The sequence below is a fragment of the Borostomias antarcticus genome (assembly GCF_949987555.1).
Source record: "Borostomias antarcticus genome assembly, chromosome: 19".
Lineage (NCBI taxonomy): Eukaryota > Metazoa > Chordata > Actinopteri > Stomiiformes > Stomiidae > Borostomias > Borostomias antarcticus.
The window spans coordinates 610,758-628,568 of NC_140252.1; the positions used below are offsets into that span (position 1 = coordinate 610,758).

The window sequence follows — 17,811 nt, forward strand, 5'->3', positions numbered from 1 at the left end:
AGTTGAGTTGAGAGTTGAGTCACCGTGTTTCCATTGGCTTCCTGTTGGTAGGTAGGACTTACATTGATTTGAGCGTTGACCGTGCCCTCTGTGCTAGGAACTCTGCAAGCTATCTTATTTTTATTTTTTATTTTTTTTGGTCGACTCTTCCTTTTTTTCTCCTTTATTCAGACAAACTGTTAGTAATACAAATAACAGACTACAGATGTACAAATTGAGAGTAATTACATCACACAGACATGAACATAGAAGCAAAGCCAGGGGATCAGAGTTAACTCAATTAAATTCTAGACTGAAAAACGTCAAACAGAGAGCACAGGTTCACGGTCTTGGTAATCTGCAAGCTATCCCATTGAACATGTCACGCTGTCATCACGTCACCAGATGTAGACTGCGCTCCACCCACGGTGTGACGTCGCCCTCTACTGCTGAGAATGTGGCACTGCAAGTACCGCATTGCATAAAGCAGGTTTCCGCTGGGCTGACTCACGTTGTGTTATTGGGTGCGGTGCTGGCTCTGTGTGCACGCCTAATACATCCATGGTGCAAGCGGACCGAGGGCTGCATGTGGGGCCGCGCACCGACCAGTAGCCTGGCACCGCGAGACTTCTCAAGTCGAGAGGAAACAGAATGTGATCTCGCGAGATCAGGACGGCAATGCCAGACTACCGACCAGGGAGGGCGCCTTGGGCATTGTCCACGTCTGAGTATGGTGAAATTACAAGAGAATATCGCTATATATCTCCATGGGAATGACAGATTTAAGATTATCTGAAAATCTCTCTCTCTCTCTCTCTCTCTCTCTCTCTCTCTCTCTCTCTCTCTCTCTTCTCTCTCTCTCTCTAAAAGCCACCCTCTGGCAGAACCAGGAAAATCCATTTCTCTTCCCACTAATCTCCCTATGAAACTGATCTGAAAATGAAACTGATCTCTGTGCATCGGTGTGTGTGAGTGAACGACTGTGTTTATAACACACCAGCATGGACCAGCAGGAGGTTCTGTTAGACCAGAACCGGTTCTGCTGTTCTATCTGTCTGGACCTCTTAAAGGACCCCGCCGCCTGCGCCGGGGGCTGCTGGCTGAGAGAGAGCTTCCCTCCCAGGCTGCTCTGAGGAGGAACCATGCTGGGTAGAGCTTCCCTCCCAGGCTGCTCTGAGGAGGAACCATGCTGGGTGAGAGAGAGCTTCCCTCCCAGGCTGCTCTGAGGAGGAACCATGCTGGGAAGAGCTTCCCTCCCAGGCTGCTCTGAGGAGGAACCATGCTGGGTAGAGCTTCCCTCCCAGGCTGCTCTGAGGAGGACCACCATGCTGGGTAGAGCTTCCCTCCCAGGCTGCTCTGAGGAGGAACCATGCTGGGTAGAGCTTCCCTCCCAGGCTGCTCTGAGGAGGAACCATGCTGGGTAGAGCTTCCCTCCCAGGCTGCTCTGAGGAGGACCACCATGCTGGGTAGAGCTTCCCTCCCAGGCTGCTCTGAGGAGGACCACCATGCTGGGTAGAGCTTCCCTCCCAGGCTGCTCTGAGGAGGACCACCATGCTGGGTAGAGCTTCCCTCCCAGGCTGCTCTGAGGAGGAACCATGCTGGGTAGAGCTTCCCTCCCAGGCTGCTCTGAGGAGGAACCATGCTGGGTAGAGCTTCCCTCCCAGGCTGCTCTGAGGAGGAACCATGCTGGGTAGAGCTTCCCTCCCAGGCTGCTCTGAGGAGGAACCATGCTGGGTAGAGCTTCCCTCCCAGGCTGCTCTGAGGAGGAACCATGCTGGGTAGAGCTTCCCTCCCAGGCTGCTCTGAGGAGGACCACCATGCTGGGTAGAGCTTCCCTCCCAGGCTGCTCTGAGGAGGAACCATGCTGGGTAGAGCTTCCCTCCCAGGCTGCTCTGAGGAGGAACCATGCTGGGTGAGACAGGAGGAGCCCAGGCCGCCCCCTCTGAGCTGGTGACCTGTGACCTCTGCACCGGGACCAGGAAGCAGAGCGCCCTCATGTCCTGTCTGGTGTGTCTGGTGTTCTACTGTGAGACTCACCTCCAGCCCCACTACCAGGTTCCTGGGCTGGTCACGCTGGTCACTACCAGGTTCCTGGGCTGGTCACGCTGGTCACTACCAGGTTCCTGGGCTGGTCACGCTGGTCACTACCAGGTTCCTGGGCTGGTCACGCTGGTCACTACCAGGTTCCTGGGCTGGTCACGCTGGTCACGCTGGTTCCTGGGCTGGTCACGCTGGTTCCTGGGCTGGTCACGCTGGTCACTACCAGGTTCCTGGGCTGGTCACGCTGGTCACTACCTGGTTCCTGGGCTGGTCACGCTGGTCACTACCAGGTTCCTGGTCTGGTCACGCTGGTCACTACCAGGTTCCTGGGCTGGTCACGCTGGTCACTACCTGGTTCCTGGGCTGGTCACGCTGGTCAAACCCACTACCAGGTTCCTGGGCTGGTCACGCTGGTCACGCTGGTCACGCTGGTCACGCTGGTCACGCTGGTCACGCTGGTCAAAGCCCTGGTGGACTGCAGGAGAGGATCCGCTCCAGTCACCCCAAGCTGCTGGAGGTCTTCTGTGGGACAGACCAGCTGTGTATCTGCTATCTGTGACCATAGATGCACATAAAGACCATGATACGCTGTCAGCCTCAGCCGAGAGGGCGGAGAGCAGGTAAGACCAGAACAGGTGGCCAATTCAGAATTAACATTGAATCAATAGATACAGAGATGGTTGTTTTTCATACAAATTTATATAATAATAATAATAATAATAATAATAATAATAATATATAAATAGTCATCAGTGCAAGAGCTCTGAACAGGCGATGGATAAAATAGTAGGGAATATCTCAACCCAGAATACTGAAATGAATCACCATTTGATAGAGACAAACACCTCTCTTACTCTGAACAATCATCATCTTATCGTTTTCTTTCATAAGTTTAAAAAATGCAGTTTGTACATTCTTCTTGTTCGTCGTGCGGGTTAGGTGTCCTCTCCTCCCCAGGCTCGGGGCCGAGGGGCTGTCCTTCTACCACCCCAAGCCTGGGTGAGGGGCTGTCCTTCTACCACCCCGAGCCTGGGTGAGGGGCTGTCCTTCTCCCCCCCCGAGCCTGGGTGAGGGGCTATCCTTCTACCACCCCGAGCCTGGGTGAGGGGCTGTCCTTCTACCACCCCGAGCCTGGGTGAGGGGCTGTCCTTCTCCCCCCCGAGCCTGGGTGAGGGGCTATCCTTCTACCACCCCGAGCCTAGGTGAGGGGTCACCCGGGCTATATATCCGGGCGCACCTCCAGGAGCCATGTCACCGTTTTGTCATCCTAAACCATCAGGCCATGCATTCCGCTGGGTGTCCGGTCTGTCGGACAGTCTTGTTTGTTTGGTCTGTTTGTTTGTTTGTTTGGTCTGCAGTTTGTTCCTCGGCGCCACACTCGCACGCCGCACAGGATACCAAGCCCCATCTGTGCATCGATGAGCGGAAGCGTCCAGCGCCGGTCCGGAGGCGATTGAGCCTCACCCACGCCGGTCTGGGTAAGTCCATCCAGTGAAAAGATCTTCACTGAGCTGTTCTGCTCCATGGAGAGAGGCGCTCTGAGGTGAAGGAGCTGATCAGAGCCCAGCAGAGGGCAGCAGTGAGTCAGGCTGAAGGAGTGGTGGAGAGACTGGAGCAGGAGATAGCTGAGCTGAAGAGGAGAGACTCGGAGCTGGAGCAGCTCTCACACACAGACAACCACATTCACTTCCTCCAGGTAGCTGGACTACCCTGCAGCTAAGATGTGAACATCAACTTGAAATTGAGAGTTTAACATGTTTTTTGAATGATTTTTCACGGTTCCCACCCACATCCATTGTATGACCAAAACAGTGGTAGAGCAATTATCAGACTTTCTCAAAAGTGCTAGTTTTGTCAACGTTTTGATCTGAACCATTGTATATGATCATAAGTAACCTTAAAACAGGGCTAAACATGCATTTTCCCTTTACTACTCCTTTAAGATGAGATGAATGGACATGTCTTTAACTCTGATCTGGTCTCCGCTCTGCTCCCAGATTCCTGTCCGCTCACCCTGGACCCAAACACAGCAGGACAACACCCGAGAACAGGAAGGGGACACAGCAGGGGGACAAAGCAGACTCATCCGTATCCTGACCCTCCAGACAGATCTCATCCGTATCCTGACCCTCCAGACAGATCCCCTCGCTGCGCCCAGGTGCTGTGTAGAGAAGCTCTGTCTGAACGCTGTTCCTGATTGGTGGAATGTAAAGGCGCCGGTGTTGACATAACAGTCTCATAAAGACACCAGCAGAACAGACAGCAAGTCTTTGTTTATGAAAGAGTGCTGGAGTTGACAGTGCTCTGGTAGTGTTCAGTGCTCTGGTGGTGTTCAGTGCTCTGGTAGTGTTCAGTGCTCTGGTAGTGTTCAGTGCTCTGGTAGTGTTCAGTGCTCTGGTGGTGTTCAGTGCTCTGGTAGTGTTCAGTGCTCTGGTAGTGTTCAGTGCTCTGGTAGTGTTCAGTGCTCAGGTAGTGTTCAGTGCTCTGGTAGTGTTCAGTGCTCTGGTAGTGTTCAGTGCTCTGGTAGTGTTCAGGGCTCTGGTAGTGTTCAGGGCTCTGGTAGTGTTCAGTGCTCTGGTAGTGTTCAGTGCTCTGGTAGTGTTCAGTGCTCTGTTAGTGTTCAGTGCTCTGGTAGTGTTCAGTGCTCTGGTAGTGTTCAGGGCTCTGGTAGTGTTCAGTGCTCTGGTAGTGTGCAGTGCTCTGGTAGTGTTCAGACATACTTGTTCAGACTCAAGTTATGAAGGAAGTCTCAGGCCCTTGGTCCTCCAGAGTAGGAGGGGACCTGGATCACAAGGCAGGTTCTCTGTCCTTCTACAGCGTCTCTGACACAGTCACCCTCCTCCACACCGTCACCCTCCTCCACACAGTCACCCTCCTCCACACAGTCACCCTCCTCCACACAGTCACCCACCTCCACACAGTCACCCTCCTCCACACAGTCACCCTCCTCCACCCACCTCCACCCACCTCCACCCAGACCACCTCCACCCAGACCACCTCCACCCAGACCACCTCCACCCAGACCACCTCCACCCAGCCACACAGTCCAGACCACCTCCACCCAGCCCACCTCCACCCAGACCACCTCCACCCAGACACACAGTCCAGACCACCTCCACCCAGACCACCTCCACCCAGACCACCTCCACCCTCCTCCACACAGACCACCTCCACCCAGACCACCTCCACCCAGCCACACAGTCCAGACCACCTCCACCCAGCCACACAGTCCAGACCACCATAACTTTGTACCTCACACAATTAGAGAGATAATTCAAGCGACTCAATATCTCATTCCATTGCTCCGGTGTGAGAGATGCACCCAAATCCTCTTCCCACTGAGTCTTTATAGATGCATTATACTCACTAAAGGTGAAATTTAATCATTTATAAAGTTTGGAAACCATCCCTCTGCCAGAGGCTGCATCTTTTCATTTAAATCATTGTTATTATAATTTAAATTATATTGTTATTATATATTGTTAAATAATTATTATTAAAAAATAATGTTTGTGTGTGTGTAGCTGTGCAAAAAGACTTAATCTGTAAATACTGGAGTTGTTCAAGCCAAATTTCAATTTAAGTTCGTTAAAGTGAGTTAAGTCTTCATTGTTTAATAGTTGACCCTGTTGAGCAATATTTTTTATTCTGCCATTGATGGTTACAAAGAGGTTTTCCACCAGCAATAAATCATGTTTTTCTTTTCCCATAAGGGACAGGAGGGCATAGACAGACCACAGATTTTAAGACGATTGTGTATTGCTTTAGCTATTTCACAAGCAAACTGGATCAAAGGATTATTGATACGCTTGTCATATTTAGGGTGAACCACTGGGAGGCTAGGGGAACATCTTTGCACTTGTCAGATATCAGCATCCATCTCCAGCTACCTATATCTGCCTGTTTTTTCTCATATGCCCAGAGATTGGGTAAAAACCATTGTATGCTCGGTAATATAGATACGTCTGATATTCCCAGCCCGCCCCCATTCCTAGAGACAGCTAGGATGTGTAATATGGTTTGAAGGAATAGCCTCACTTTTAGACAAGTTGACTTTATATCCACAAAGTAGTCCAAAATCTTTAATAAGTTTTAAAAGGTGTGGAACTGAATGATCTGGTCTGAACAATGTCAATGAGATGTCATCCGCATAGAAATTGGTTTTGAAATCATAATTGAAGAGTGTGATAGCAGTTATATTCTGGCGAGCCCTAATAGCACAAGCAAGGGGTTCGAGTGCTCAGGTGAAGATACCTGGAGCGGCTGGGCAACCTTGTCTAGTTCATCTATCAAGCTGAAAAAGGGTAGATATGAATCCATTGGTTTAACACACCGGGTTATGGTAGAGGGCCTTAATCCACTGTATTGCTAATTGGACCAAAACCACATTTTGTCAGTACATGAAACAGATAAGACCACTCTATCCGGTCAGATGCTTTTTCAACTTCAAGTGAAATTGCAACAGCTGGGTGTTGGAGAGTTGCAGCCTCTAATTACATTAAAGACTCTTCTGCAACTTCCTCCTTGCTGGTGTCCCGGCGTCAGACACCAGACCTTCGGAACTTGTCCAGAAAGCTGCAGAGGATCAACCAGCAGATGTTCAAAAGCCTGCATTATACACGGCAGGAACATTCAAATCATCAACACATGAAGGCCTAAGAGGATCCGTGTCGGAACCATGTACTTTAGGCTGAATATGGGGGTTCCACAAGGGTCATTTCTGGGTCCTCTCCTTTTTTCCTCCTACACAACATCTTTGGGTTCTGACACCCAGCTGGTTCTGTCATTTCCCCCATCTGACTCACAAGTGGAGGCATGTATTTCTGCGTGCTTGGCTGACATCTCAGAGTGGATGGCGACACACCACCTGGAGCTCAACCTGGACAAGACTGAGCTGCTGTTCCTCCTGGGGAAGGGCTGCCCGCACTGTGACCGGTCCATCCCCATTGACGATACTGTGTTGAAGCCAACTCGTACTGCAAGGAATCTGGGGGTAACCATGGATGACCAACTGTCGCTCTTGGCAAACATTGCATCGGTTAAACTCTCCTGTAGATTCCTGCTACTACTGTACAACATCAGGAGGATTCTCCCTTTCCTCACTGATGAAACGGTGCAGGTGCTCATCCAGGCTCTTGTCACCTCACACCTGGACTTCTGCAACTTCCTCCTTGCTGTGGCTCCGGCGTCAGCCCTTAGACCTCTGGAACTTGTCCAGAAAGCTGCAGATGTTTAACGAGCAGATGTTCAAAAGCCTGCATCATACATGGCCGGGACATTAAAATCATCTACACATATAGACCTACAGTAAGTATCGAGGAACAGTGTTCGACTCTCAACTGAAATTTTGAGTTGGTTATCAAGCAAGGATTTTTAAAAAGCAAAAGGAAGAAGTGCACAGTGAACCTGTCGTCCCCCACCCATGATGCATGTCATCAAGTACAGTTGTTGAATGAAATTGGTCGTCTTCTGGTCGATCTAGCGGTCAGTAAAATTGATCAAAGGTCAAGAGGTTGACATCATTGGATTCCTCTCAGCTTACAGAATCGATCTAGCCTTGTTTTGAGCTCAAGAGTGACGTTATTCTTCAAAATGCAATCTCTGACAGTGAACGCATGGGCATAGAATTTAGGGGGGTTTAGTCCCCACCGATATTCAGACTACTGAAATGTTCCCAGCAATAATTTGATACATAAACTCTTAACAGATATCCTTCTCTACTAGTCCTGCCTAGCCCAATATCGCTAATAGGATTGGTTTGCCGGCTAATCAGCTGCCATAATCGTGTATATAGGTTGCAAGCACAATCGCCCAGTCTCGTTCTGATCCTCGCAGGTTCACCCCTCTGTCCAACCCCTGCGCCTTTCGGGGGCCCCAGACATCCCTTTCCCTAGCAGCATCAACAAGCTCTGCCTGGGGAATCTTTAGCCGCTCACAGGCCAGTGCGGAGATGTAGTCCCGCCACCTAGTCCTGGGTCTACCCCGCGGCCTTCTCCCAGCCGAACAAGCCTGGAACACCTCCCTAGGGAGGCGCCCAGGAGGCATCCACCTCAACTGGCTCCTCTCGACGCAAAGGAGCAGCGGCTCTACTCCGAGTCTCTCTCGGAAAAGGAGCCTTTTTTATTCTGGTCCTTGGTCTTGGAATGACCTTCAGTCAAGCCTCAAACTAATGGCACTTATTCCTTTAGCCAGCTGTAAACTGAAATGATCAGAAGTCCTACCAGAAGACCACCAGCTGCTCATGTAGTAATACACCTTCATTTCTTATTGTTCCCACGTGCTCTATGCCTTTTGTATATTTAGTTGTGTTGTTCTCTGTATTTTATATGTCCTTGTTGTGTCTTTCAATGTGAAACTTTGCTGCCTTCTGGGCCAGGTCAGTATTGTAAAAGAGATTTTATCTCAATGCTGTTCATCTGGTTAAATAAAGGTTAAATAAATAAAAAAAAGTGATGGAGTGATGGGAGAGGAAACATTACATTACATTACAGTCATTTAGCAGACACTTTTATCCAAAGCGACTAACAATAATTGCATTTAACGTAGGAAAAGCCAATGTACTACTACTCGCCAGAACACACAATTGCATATTCCCTCTTAAACAAGTGACTAAGAGCATAATCTAGTGCTGAAGGCAAAGTGCAAGAATAGCAATCTAAAATTCAATACAATACAATACAATATAATAAGTGCTCAGGAGGGAGGATTGTTGTAGTACTTCTTGAAGAGATGAGTTTTGAGCCTGCGACGAAAGATGGGCAGCGACTCTGACATCAGTGGGCAGTTCATTCCATCACTGCGGGGCCAGGACAGAGAAGAGCCGTGACCGTGTCGATCGACCGCAGGAGCCTCGGAGTGACGGGGCAACCAGTCACCCCGAGGCAGCAGAGCGTAGCGGTCGGGAGGAGGTGTAGGGTTTGTCCATGGCCTGGAGGTAGGAGGGGGCTGTTCTTATCATTGCCCTGTAGGCTAGCGCCAGAGTTGTAAACTGGATGCGAGCCGCTACAGGGAGCCAGTGTAGGGAACAGAGAAGGGAAGTTGTGTGGGAGAACTTGGGGTGGTTGAACACCAGGCGAGCAGCAGCTTTCTGGACAAGTTCCAGAGGTTTAATGGCTGACACCAGGGCCCCAGCAAGGAGGGAGTTGCAGTAGTCCAGGTGGGAGATGACCAGGGCCTGGATGAGCACCTGCGCTGTTTCATCAGTGAGGAAAGGGCGAATCCTCCTGATGTTGTAGAGAATGAATCTGCAGGAGCGTGTGACTGATGTGATATGTGCAGAAAACGACAGTTGGTCATCCAGGGTCACACCCAGTTGGGGTCACCACTGTGTCTTCAATGGTGATGGCCAGGTCCCGGTGCGGGCAGCCCTTCCCCGGGAGGAACAGCAGCTCAGTCTTGTCCAGATTGAGCTTGAGGTGTCGTCATCCACTCCGAGATGTCAGCCAAGCACCCAGCAATGTGTGTCTCCACTTGTGTATCAGAAGGGGGAAGTGACAGGACCAGTTAGATGTCATCGGCATAGCAGTGATAGGAGAAGCCATGGGATCGAATGACAGAGCCCAGAGGTGTAGTGTAGAGGGAAAACAGTAGAGGACCAAGGACAGACCCTTGTGGAACCCCCGTAGTCAGACTACGCGGTTCCGACATCGACCCTCTCGGTGTCACCTGGTAGGAGCGGCCCATCAGGTAGGATGCAAACAGGGAGTGTGCAGAGCCAGCGACGCCTTTCTCCTCGAGGGTGGAGAGGAGGATCTGGTGGTCTACCGTATCAAATGCTGCTGACAGGTCTAGGAGTATCAGGACAGAGGAGAGAGAGTTCGCTCTCGCGGCATGGAGTTACTGCAAGGAGGGCGGTCTCTGTCGAGTGGCCAGCCTTGAACCCGGACTGGTGGGGGTCTAGGAGGTCGTTCTGGTGGAGGTACGAAGACAGTTGGTTAAAGATAGCACGTTCAAGTGTTTTGGATAGAAAGGATAGAAGGGAAACCGGTCTGTAGTTTTTGACATCAGAGGGGTCGAGAGATGGTTTCTTTAGGAGGGGGGTGACTCTGGCAGTCTTGAAAGCAGAGGGAAAGCATCCTGATACAAGATACATACAAGATACATGCGTTGATGAGGTTGGTTAGGAAGGGAAGGAGTTTGGGTGCAACAGACTGAAGGAGAGTCGAGGGAACAGGGTCTAGGGAGCACGTGGTGGGGCGGTTAGATGTTACAAGGTTGAGGGCCTTGTTGGGGGAGAGGGGAGGAAAGTGGGATAAGATGAGGCGTGGAGAGGAGGGGGGGAGCGGAGAGGGAAGAGAGGGTGGGGATGGGGGGGTGAGGTTGGTGCACGGAGCATTGACCGGGGGAGGGGGGAAAGAGGATCTGATATTGTTAACTTTCTTGTCAAAGAACTTGGCGAAATCATCAGGGAGAAGGGAGGAGTTGTGAGTAGGAGGTGGGGGCTGGAGTAGTGAAGAGAAGGTTTCAAAGAGTTTTTTAGGAATTGAAGCAGAGGTTAGGATTTTAGAGCGGAAGAAAGCAGCTTTAGCAGCAGACAGAGAGGAGGAGAATGTGGAAAGAAGAGATTGGAAATTAAGAAGGTCCTCTGGTTTGCCTTTTCTCCATTTACGCTCAGCTATTCTCAGGCTCCGTCTATCAGTACGCACTGAGTCCGACAGCCATGGGGCAGGTGGAGTTGGGCGTGCAGGCCTGGAGGTGAGGGGACAGAGATTGTCCAGAGAAGAGGAAAGAGTAGAGAAGAGAAGATCCGTGGCAGTATCAGAGGGTAGGAGAGAGAAGTATTCAGGGGCGGGGAGGGCGGAGGTGACGGCTGAGGAAAGGTCAGTAGGGGAGAGCGAGCGGAGATGGCTACGGGTGGTAACCATGTGGGTAGGAGGAGGAGTTACAGGGGAAGAGGGGATGGAGAGGGAGTAGGACATGAAATAGTGGTCAGAGAGATGGAGGGGCGTGTCCCCTGTCACCACTTGCTCTCTATGAGTTGAGACAGTAGGATAGATGAGGTTGGAGGGGTTACGGAGTCTGGGGGTGACAGTAGGATAGATGAGGTTGGAGGGGTTACGGAGTCTGGGGGTGACAGTAGGATAGATGAGGTTGGAGGGGTTACGGAGTCTGGGTGAGACAGGATAGATGAGGTGGGAGGGGTTACGGAGTCTGGGTGAGACAGTAGGATAGATAAGGTTGGAGGGGTTACGGAGTCTGGGGGTGACCCAGTGTCTTTGTACTAGGGAGCACTGCTCCCAGGTAATTGCAGCACAGATAGCCACTCCCCCAGGAAGTCCATATATGGGCAGAGTGCAGCACAGGTAGGAACCCCGCCCCCTGTACCAATTTCCCTTGGCCCAATTAGAGGAGTCCACAGGTGCTATAAATAGAGGGTAATTGGTAGCTTTGTGTAGCCTCCACCTGGTCAGGACCTCTCCGCAGCACCAGTGTTCGCTGTGTTGATGGTAGCTTCTCTCTGACCCCCCTCATGGGATTTCCTGTATGACTGATTGCTGCCCCTCCACTTCTGTCTGCCAGTGTCAGCTTTTGGTGCCCTGGCTTTGCTGGTACTGTTTGGTAGCCATCTGTTGCTACTGTTAAGTGGTCTCAGGCTGCCTGCTGTTTTGCCTACACTGGTTCTGGTTTTAGAAATTATTGTAATTAATCTTCTTTGTAACTAACTGGCATTTATTTCTTAGAGGGCCTCCCCTCTGAACCCCCCCCAGGCCACTGTAGAGTGGAGCGTCACCGGTCAGTGGGCGAGTCAGTTTCCCCCTCCCACAATGCACTGCATGCCCACACCCCGTTTGCTGTGGTTGAAGTAAGGTTGCCGTGGCTTGCTGTTCCTTCACTAGTGTGTGTGAAGTATTGCCCCCCCTCCCCCCCCCCCCCGGGCTCTTACTCTGTCACAGTAGTAGAATAAGAGTGAGTGAAACATTTTGATGCAGACTGGTACTTCGGGGGCAGCTGCTTGCATGACTCACAGATTAGATTTAATCAAGGAAGGCAAATCTAGCTTGCACTTCCTGGTTAGCCTATCCTACCTTTAACAGGTAACTTGGTTACTGGAGATAGGAGTTCTTCTCAACCGGTAGGGTTAACTCGGTCAGTGTTTCAGTTACGTAAGAGGACTACACACACACACACATGCCACCACACACACACACACACACACACACACACACACACACACACACACACACACACACACACACACACACACACACACACACATGCCACCACACACACACACACATGCCACAAACCTGTCCTCCACTGCCAGACCGTTTTCAACTGAGGATCAAATGACGTGAACACATGCGGAACAGGTCACAAGCTCTGCAGAGCTTTAGCCTACAGCCCCCCAAACTAGGCCAAGCTTGAAAACAGCGTGGAAACAGACCCTTAATGTCTGAATGAGACGAGGAGGGGGGGGGGGTTGAGCAAATGTAGCAACACACACACACACACACACACACACACACACACACACACACACACACACACACACACACACACTGAAAGTGAACCTATGGGTAGAATGTTTTAAGTTTTCTTAGTGAAACGACTGTCTCTGTGTGTGTAGTTTATGGGCTGTCTGTTTCTCTATCTATATACGCAGTCTAGTGTATGTTTCTCTATCTATATACGCAGTCTAGTGTATGTTTCTCTATCTATATACGCAGTCTAGTGTATGTTTCTCTCTCTATATATGCAGTCTAGTGTATCAGAGAATTACGCAACTATTTGTAGGTCCACTTATTTTCTCTGCCGACTCTTCCCATTGGTGTGTTTTGGCCTGATGGGCGGAGTTTCAGGCACTGGTTTGACAAAGCAGCGAACGTGCTGTGACACGGGAGAGTTAGTTGATAACTCGGAAGTTAACGGGGCGAATGGACCGAGGGAGGTAATTAACCACAAGAGCATTACAAGCTTTTCAGGTAAGCAACTGAATTAGAATTTAAAAAAAAGTGTCCGCACATTTGTCAGTGTGAGTTTCATTTGCATAAGTCTCTCTCTGGCCCACCAGAGCTATTGGGAATGTCAACAATGGAGAGCCTGTGCTCGTTATATCACGAAGAGCATTCGACTATGGGAAAGTTTGAATGTTAAAATAAGTGCATGCGGTTTGATAAAAACTTTCTTGAGTGTAACCTTGGTGGAGTTTGCGGGTTTGCTGGTGATGCACGTTTCTGCTGTGATCCTACTAGTAAAGACAGCAGATCTGTCAAATTATGTAAACAATGCTTTAATGTTAATAATTTCGCTAGGCTTCATATATCCTAACCTGACATATCTGTCAGGTGTGTGTGTGTGTGTGTGTGTGATAGAGAGAGAGTGTGTGTGTGTGTGTGTGTGTGTGTGATAGAGAGAGAGAGAGAGTGTGTGTGTGTGTGTGTGTGTGTGTGTGTGTGTGTGTGTGTGTGTGTGTGTGTGTGTGTGTGTGTGTGTGTGTGTGTGTGTGTGTGTGTGTGTGCATGTATAGGCTACATGTGACTGATGAGGTAGTGTTGTTGTGTGTGTCCATGGGAGCTGATAACAATTGATCTTGTGTAATTTCTCTCTTCTAATCTTGTGTAACCTCTCTCACCCCCCCCCCCCCTCTCACCCCCCCCCCCCGACCCCCCCCCCCCTACATTCAGTGGGGTCTGAGATGGACGGCCAATCAGAAACCCACATGATGGCCCCCGCCCTCCAGGACAACCTGTCCTCACATGGAACTCTGGGAAATCAACCCCAGGATGTGTCTCCGCCAAGCAGCGCAGGTACGGACTCAGCCCAGAGACACAGGGACTCAGCCCAGAGACACAGGGACTCAGCCCAGAGACACAGGGACTCAGCCCAGAGACACAGGGACTCAGCCCAGAGACACAGGGACTCAGCCCAGAGACACAGGGACTCAGCCCAGAGACACAGGGACTCAGCCCAGAGACACAGGGACATTTCTGGAGCCACAGGCTTTACAGACCTGGGGTGGCTCCTAAATGTTGAGTGTCCTCCCTAGTTTGTTAAGATTCTACAGAAGTGACATGATGTGGGCGCTCACTGAGCCACGTGAAGCCTTCTGCTCTTTCTGTACAATCGGTCTCCTCGCTTTATTTACACCTGGCTTATCCACAGATAAAGATAGCCAACTACAACCATATTACAACCAGGCCAGGTCCAGCCTGGCTTATGTGCGTGGCTGACTTGTTTCTGTTCAGGACTGGTAGGACAGAAGCTAGTCATGCCACTGAAATAGCTGTGAATTGAAATGACATGAAATAATGTCTGATAAATTAAGATAGGTCTTGTCACCTGGACACATCAGTTCCAATGCTAATCCAGCACAATAAGAGTGGGATAGCCAGTTAGCTCATGAGCTCACAACAATTCTCACATGAGCTCACAACATTAATTGTAGTGGTCAGTGGCTAAAGCAATTACACTGATGATAACATAAAGTCATCCGCTGAGTCAGACGCTGAGTCAGACGCTGCAAAGTTGTACTTCAATGCAATGATCATCCCCTTCTTGACATACTGCTTAACCAGCTGGGCTCAAGCCAGCAACACAACGTTCAAATCCATTCAAACCAATAAGCAGGCTCTCAAAGTTCTCCATAACAAGCCCAAGAGTTACCACCACTGTGTGATCCTCACTAAACACAGTCTCTTGAGCTGGGATAACATGATCAAGCCGCTAGATCATTGGGCTATGCCTATTCTTATGGCATGTAAAGCAATTGTAGCCTGTATCAATATATCTTATTATTTCAGCTGCAACCCCTAGACTGGCAGGGGACGCTTAAATAAAGCAAATGTAGGCTATAGTTTTTAATAGTTTCAGGTTGGAGTAGACAATGTGAAGTCTCTATACAAGAGGAACTAGAGATAAAACAGGCTATTAAAATGGAAAAAGTGAAGCTCGGGGTGGAGAAGTAGGCTGATTGTCAGGCATTGGTGCTATCACAATTCAATTAAAATGTAGCCTACTTCTCTTTGTTCCTGAACGGGAGGCTAGTCTAATAAATCAACATTAAAGACTTGAAAATTGAATAAAAAGTGAGTGTTTTTACTTGGTTCTCTGCATCACCCACAGCCTACACGAAACTGCAGGTAGGCTAATAAAGCGCAAGCCTGTGCATAGCTTACAGTCTACAACTGTAAATGCACAAGGCAAAATATGACTCAAGCAGCTGTCATTCTGCAAATTTTCATGATATCGGGGAAATCCAGAGGGTTTTGTCGGTAAATAGTCTTCTTAAGAACCTCTCGCTGTTCACGCACTTCAGATTATTGTTTAATTTGCACATTGAAGTTCCATATAGAATATTAACGTCCATACAGTAGGCTATGCCTTTTTCCAAGTGAATTGATCGGTCAGCGGGCAGTGCTTCATACGTTTTGATCCATAATCTGGAACTTAACCTGCCCCGGAGCAGGTTAGCTCAGCAGCATAAGTTACCACGGCGATATAGCACGGTGAAAAGTGAACCACCTTCGTAGTACGGATAAACCAGGCTTGAACCTGAAGTTATCACTCTAACCAGATAAACCAGGCTTGAACCTGAAGTTATTACCCTAACCAGATAAACCAGGCTTGAACCTGAAGTTATCACTCTAACCAGATGAACCAGGCTTGAACCTGAAGTTATCACTCTATAAACCAGGCTTGAACCTGAAGTTATCACTCTAACCAGATAAACCAGGCTTGAACCTGAAGTTATCACTCTAACCAGATAAACCAGGCTTAAACCTGAAGTTATTACCCTAACCAGATAAACCAGGCTTGAACCTGAAGTTATCACCCTAACCAGATAAACCAGGCTTGAACCTGAAGTTATCACGCTAACCAGATGAACCAGGCTTGAACCTGAAGTTATCACTCTAACCAGATAAACCAGGCTTGAACCTGAAGTTATCACGCTAACCAGATCAATCAGGCTTGAACCTGAAGTTATCACTCTAACCAGATAAACCAGGCTTGAACCTGAAGTTATCACCCTAACCAGATCAACCAGGCTTGAACCTGAAGTTATCACTCTAACCAGATAAACCAGGCTTGAACCTGAAGTTATCACTCTAACCAGATAAACCAGGCTTGAACCTGAAGTTATCACTCTAACCAGCTAAACCAGGCTTGAACCTGAAGTTATCACTCTAACCAGATAAACCAGGCTTGAACCTGAAGTTATCACGCTAACCAGATCAATCAGGCTTGAACCTGAAGTTATCACTCTAACCAGATAAACCAGGCTTGAACCTGAAGTTATCACCCTAACCAGATCAACCAGGCTTGAACCTGAAGTTATCACTCTAACCAGATAAACCAGGCTTGAACCTGAAGTTATCACTCTAACCAGATAAACCAGGCTTGAACCTGAAGTTATCACTCTAACCAGCTAAACCAGGCTTGAACCTGAAGTTATCACTCTAACCAGATAAACCAGGCTTGAACCTGAAGTTATCACTTTAGAGTTTCATAATCCTGTTTCGTAGTACAGGGCATTGATGACCATCTCCCGATAAACATCCCTGGAAGCTACTGATGACATCATAAACCATCTGGAAGCTACTGATGACATCATAAACCATCTGGAAGCTACTGATGGTTACATAAACAGCTAATAGCTATCAAATGCATACCCAAATCTAATCTTTCATAATACTGTATGCACGGCGCATTGACGGAAAACATGAAAATATTGAGTAAAGCACCCCATTTAACTTAATCTAACAACCTAACTTATTCCACACACCATCTAGGAAAGTTTTGTTGGGAAATGTGTTGTGATTCTGTCCGTCACAGTCTCTGTCACAGTGCCATGTCAGCCATATCAGTGCTTCTGGCGGTCAGCACACCCAAACCACACCCCCAATTTAACTCTGGCACAAACAGATTTATGCTGACCCTGACCCGACTGATGTGAGAGAAACAGTTCTATCTATCTATCTATCTATCTATCTATCTATCTATCTATCTATCTATCTATCTATCTATCTGTCTGTCTGTCTGTCTGTCTGTCTGTCTGTCTGTCTGTCTGTCTGTCTGTCTGTCTGTCTGTCTGTCTGTCTGTCTGTCTGCGTGTTGATGATTTCCAAAAAGTTCTCCAAATATTGTTGTGTAAAAATTGTAACTGCTGAACAAGTTATAAAATACCAACATCAACTCTGTTAATCTTCAGTAATGATAATAAACACTCCCTGACACATTAACCATTCGTTCGGTCATCTTGACCTTGGTAACAAGCCAAAACCCAGGTTAAGAAGCCAGCGATCTGTTGACCACGTTATTGAGACTGATTCAAGGATCAACGCTTGTATGTGATAGTTTGCGTATAGATCTCCAGTTAGATCTCCAGAGTTAGTTGCGTATAGATCTCCAGAGTTAGATGCATGTGGTTTGTGTGTGTTTCACAGTGTGACACAAAGTCCCACAGTCAAACTAAACCTGTACGAATCAATCAGTTGGCTAACAGGGAGATAAATCAATCAGTTGGCTAACAGGGAGAGAAATCAATCAATCAGTTGGCTAACAGGGAGATAAATCAATCAATCAGTTGGCTAACAGGGAGAGAAATCAATCAATCAATTGGCTAACAGGGAGAGAAATCAATTCCAGGTAGGTTCGAACAAACGTCAGCAAAGTATGGATTATTAGGATTATGCAGGAATGCAAAGGTATAGAACAGTGGTTTTAAAACTGTCCATCTCTCTTTATCTGTATCCATCCTCTCTCTCTCCACCCTCTCTCTCTCCCCCCTCTCTCTCTCTCCTCTCTCTCTCTCCCTCCTCCCTCTCTCCCTCTCTCTCTTTCTCTCCCTCCCTC

At 48.8% G+C, this 17,811-nt stretch overlaps 1 protein-coding gene across 1 annotated transcript in view; it reads left to right on the forward strand.

Annotated features, from left to right (window-relative positions):
* The first annotated feature begins 12,891 nt into the window (after positions 1–12,891).
* Positions 12,892–17,811, forward strand: part of slc2a12 (solute carrier family 2 member 12) — a 25,532-nt gene continuing 20,612 nt past the window's right edge. Inside the window, 2 exon segments of the mRNA XM_084453453.1 lie at positions 12,892–12,941; positions 13,644–13,766. Of these exon segments, the coding sequence (XP_084309579.1) occupies positions 13,655–13,766 (112 nt within the window). The 5' untranslated portion in view covers positions 12,892–12,941; positions 13,644–13,654.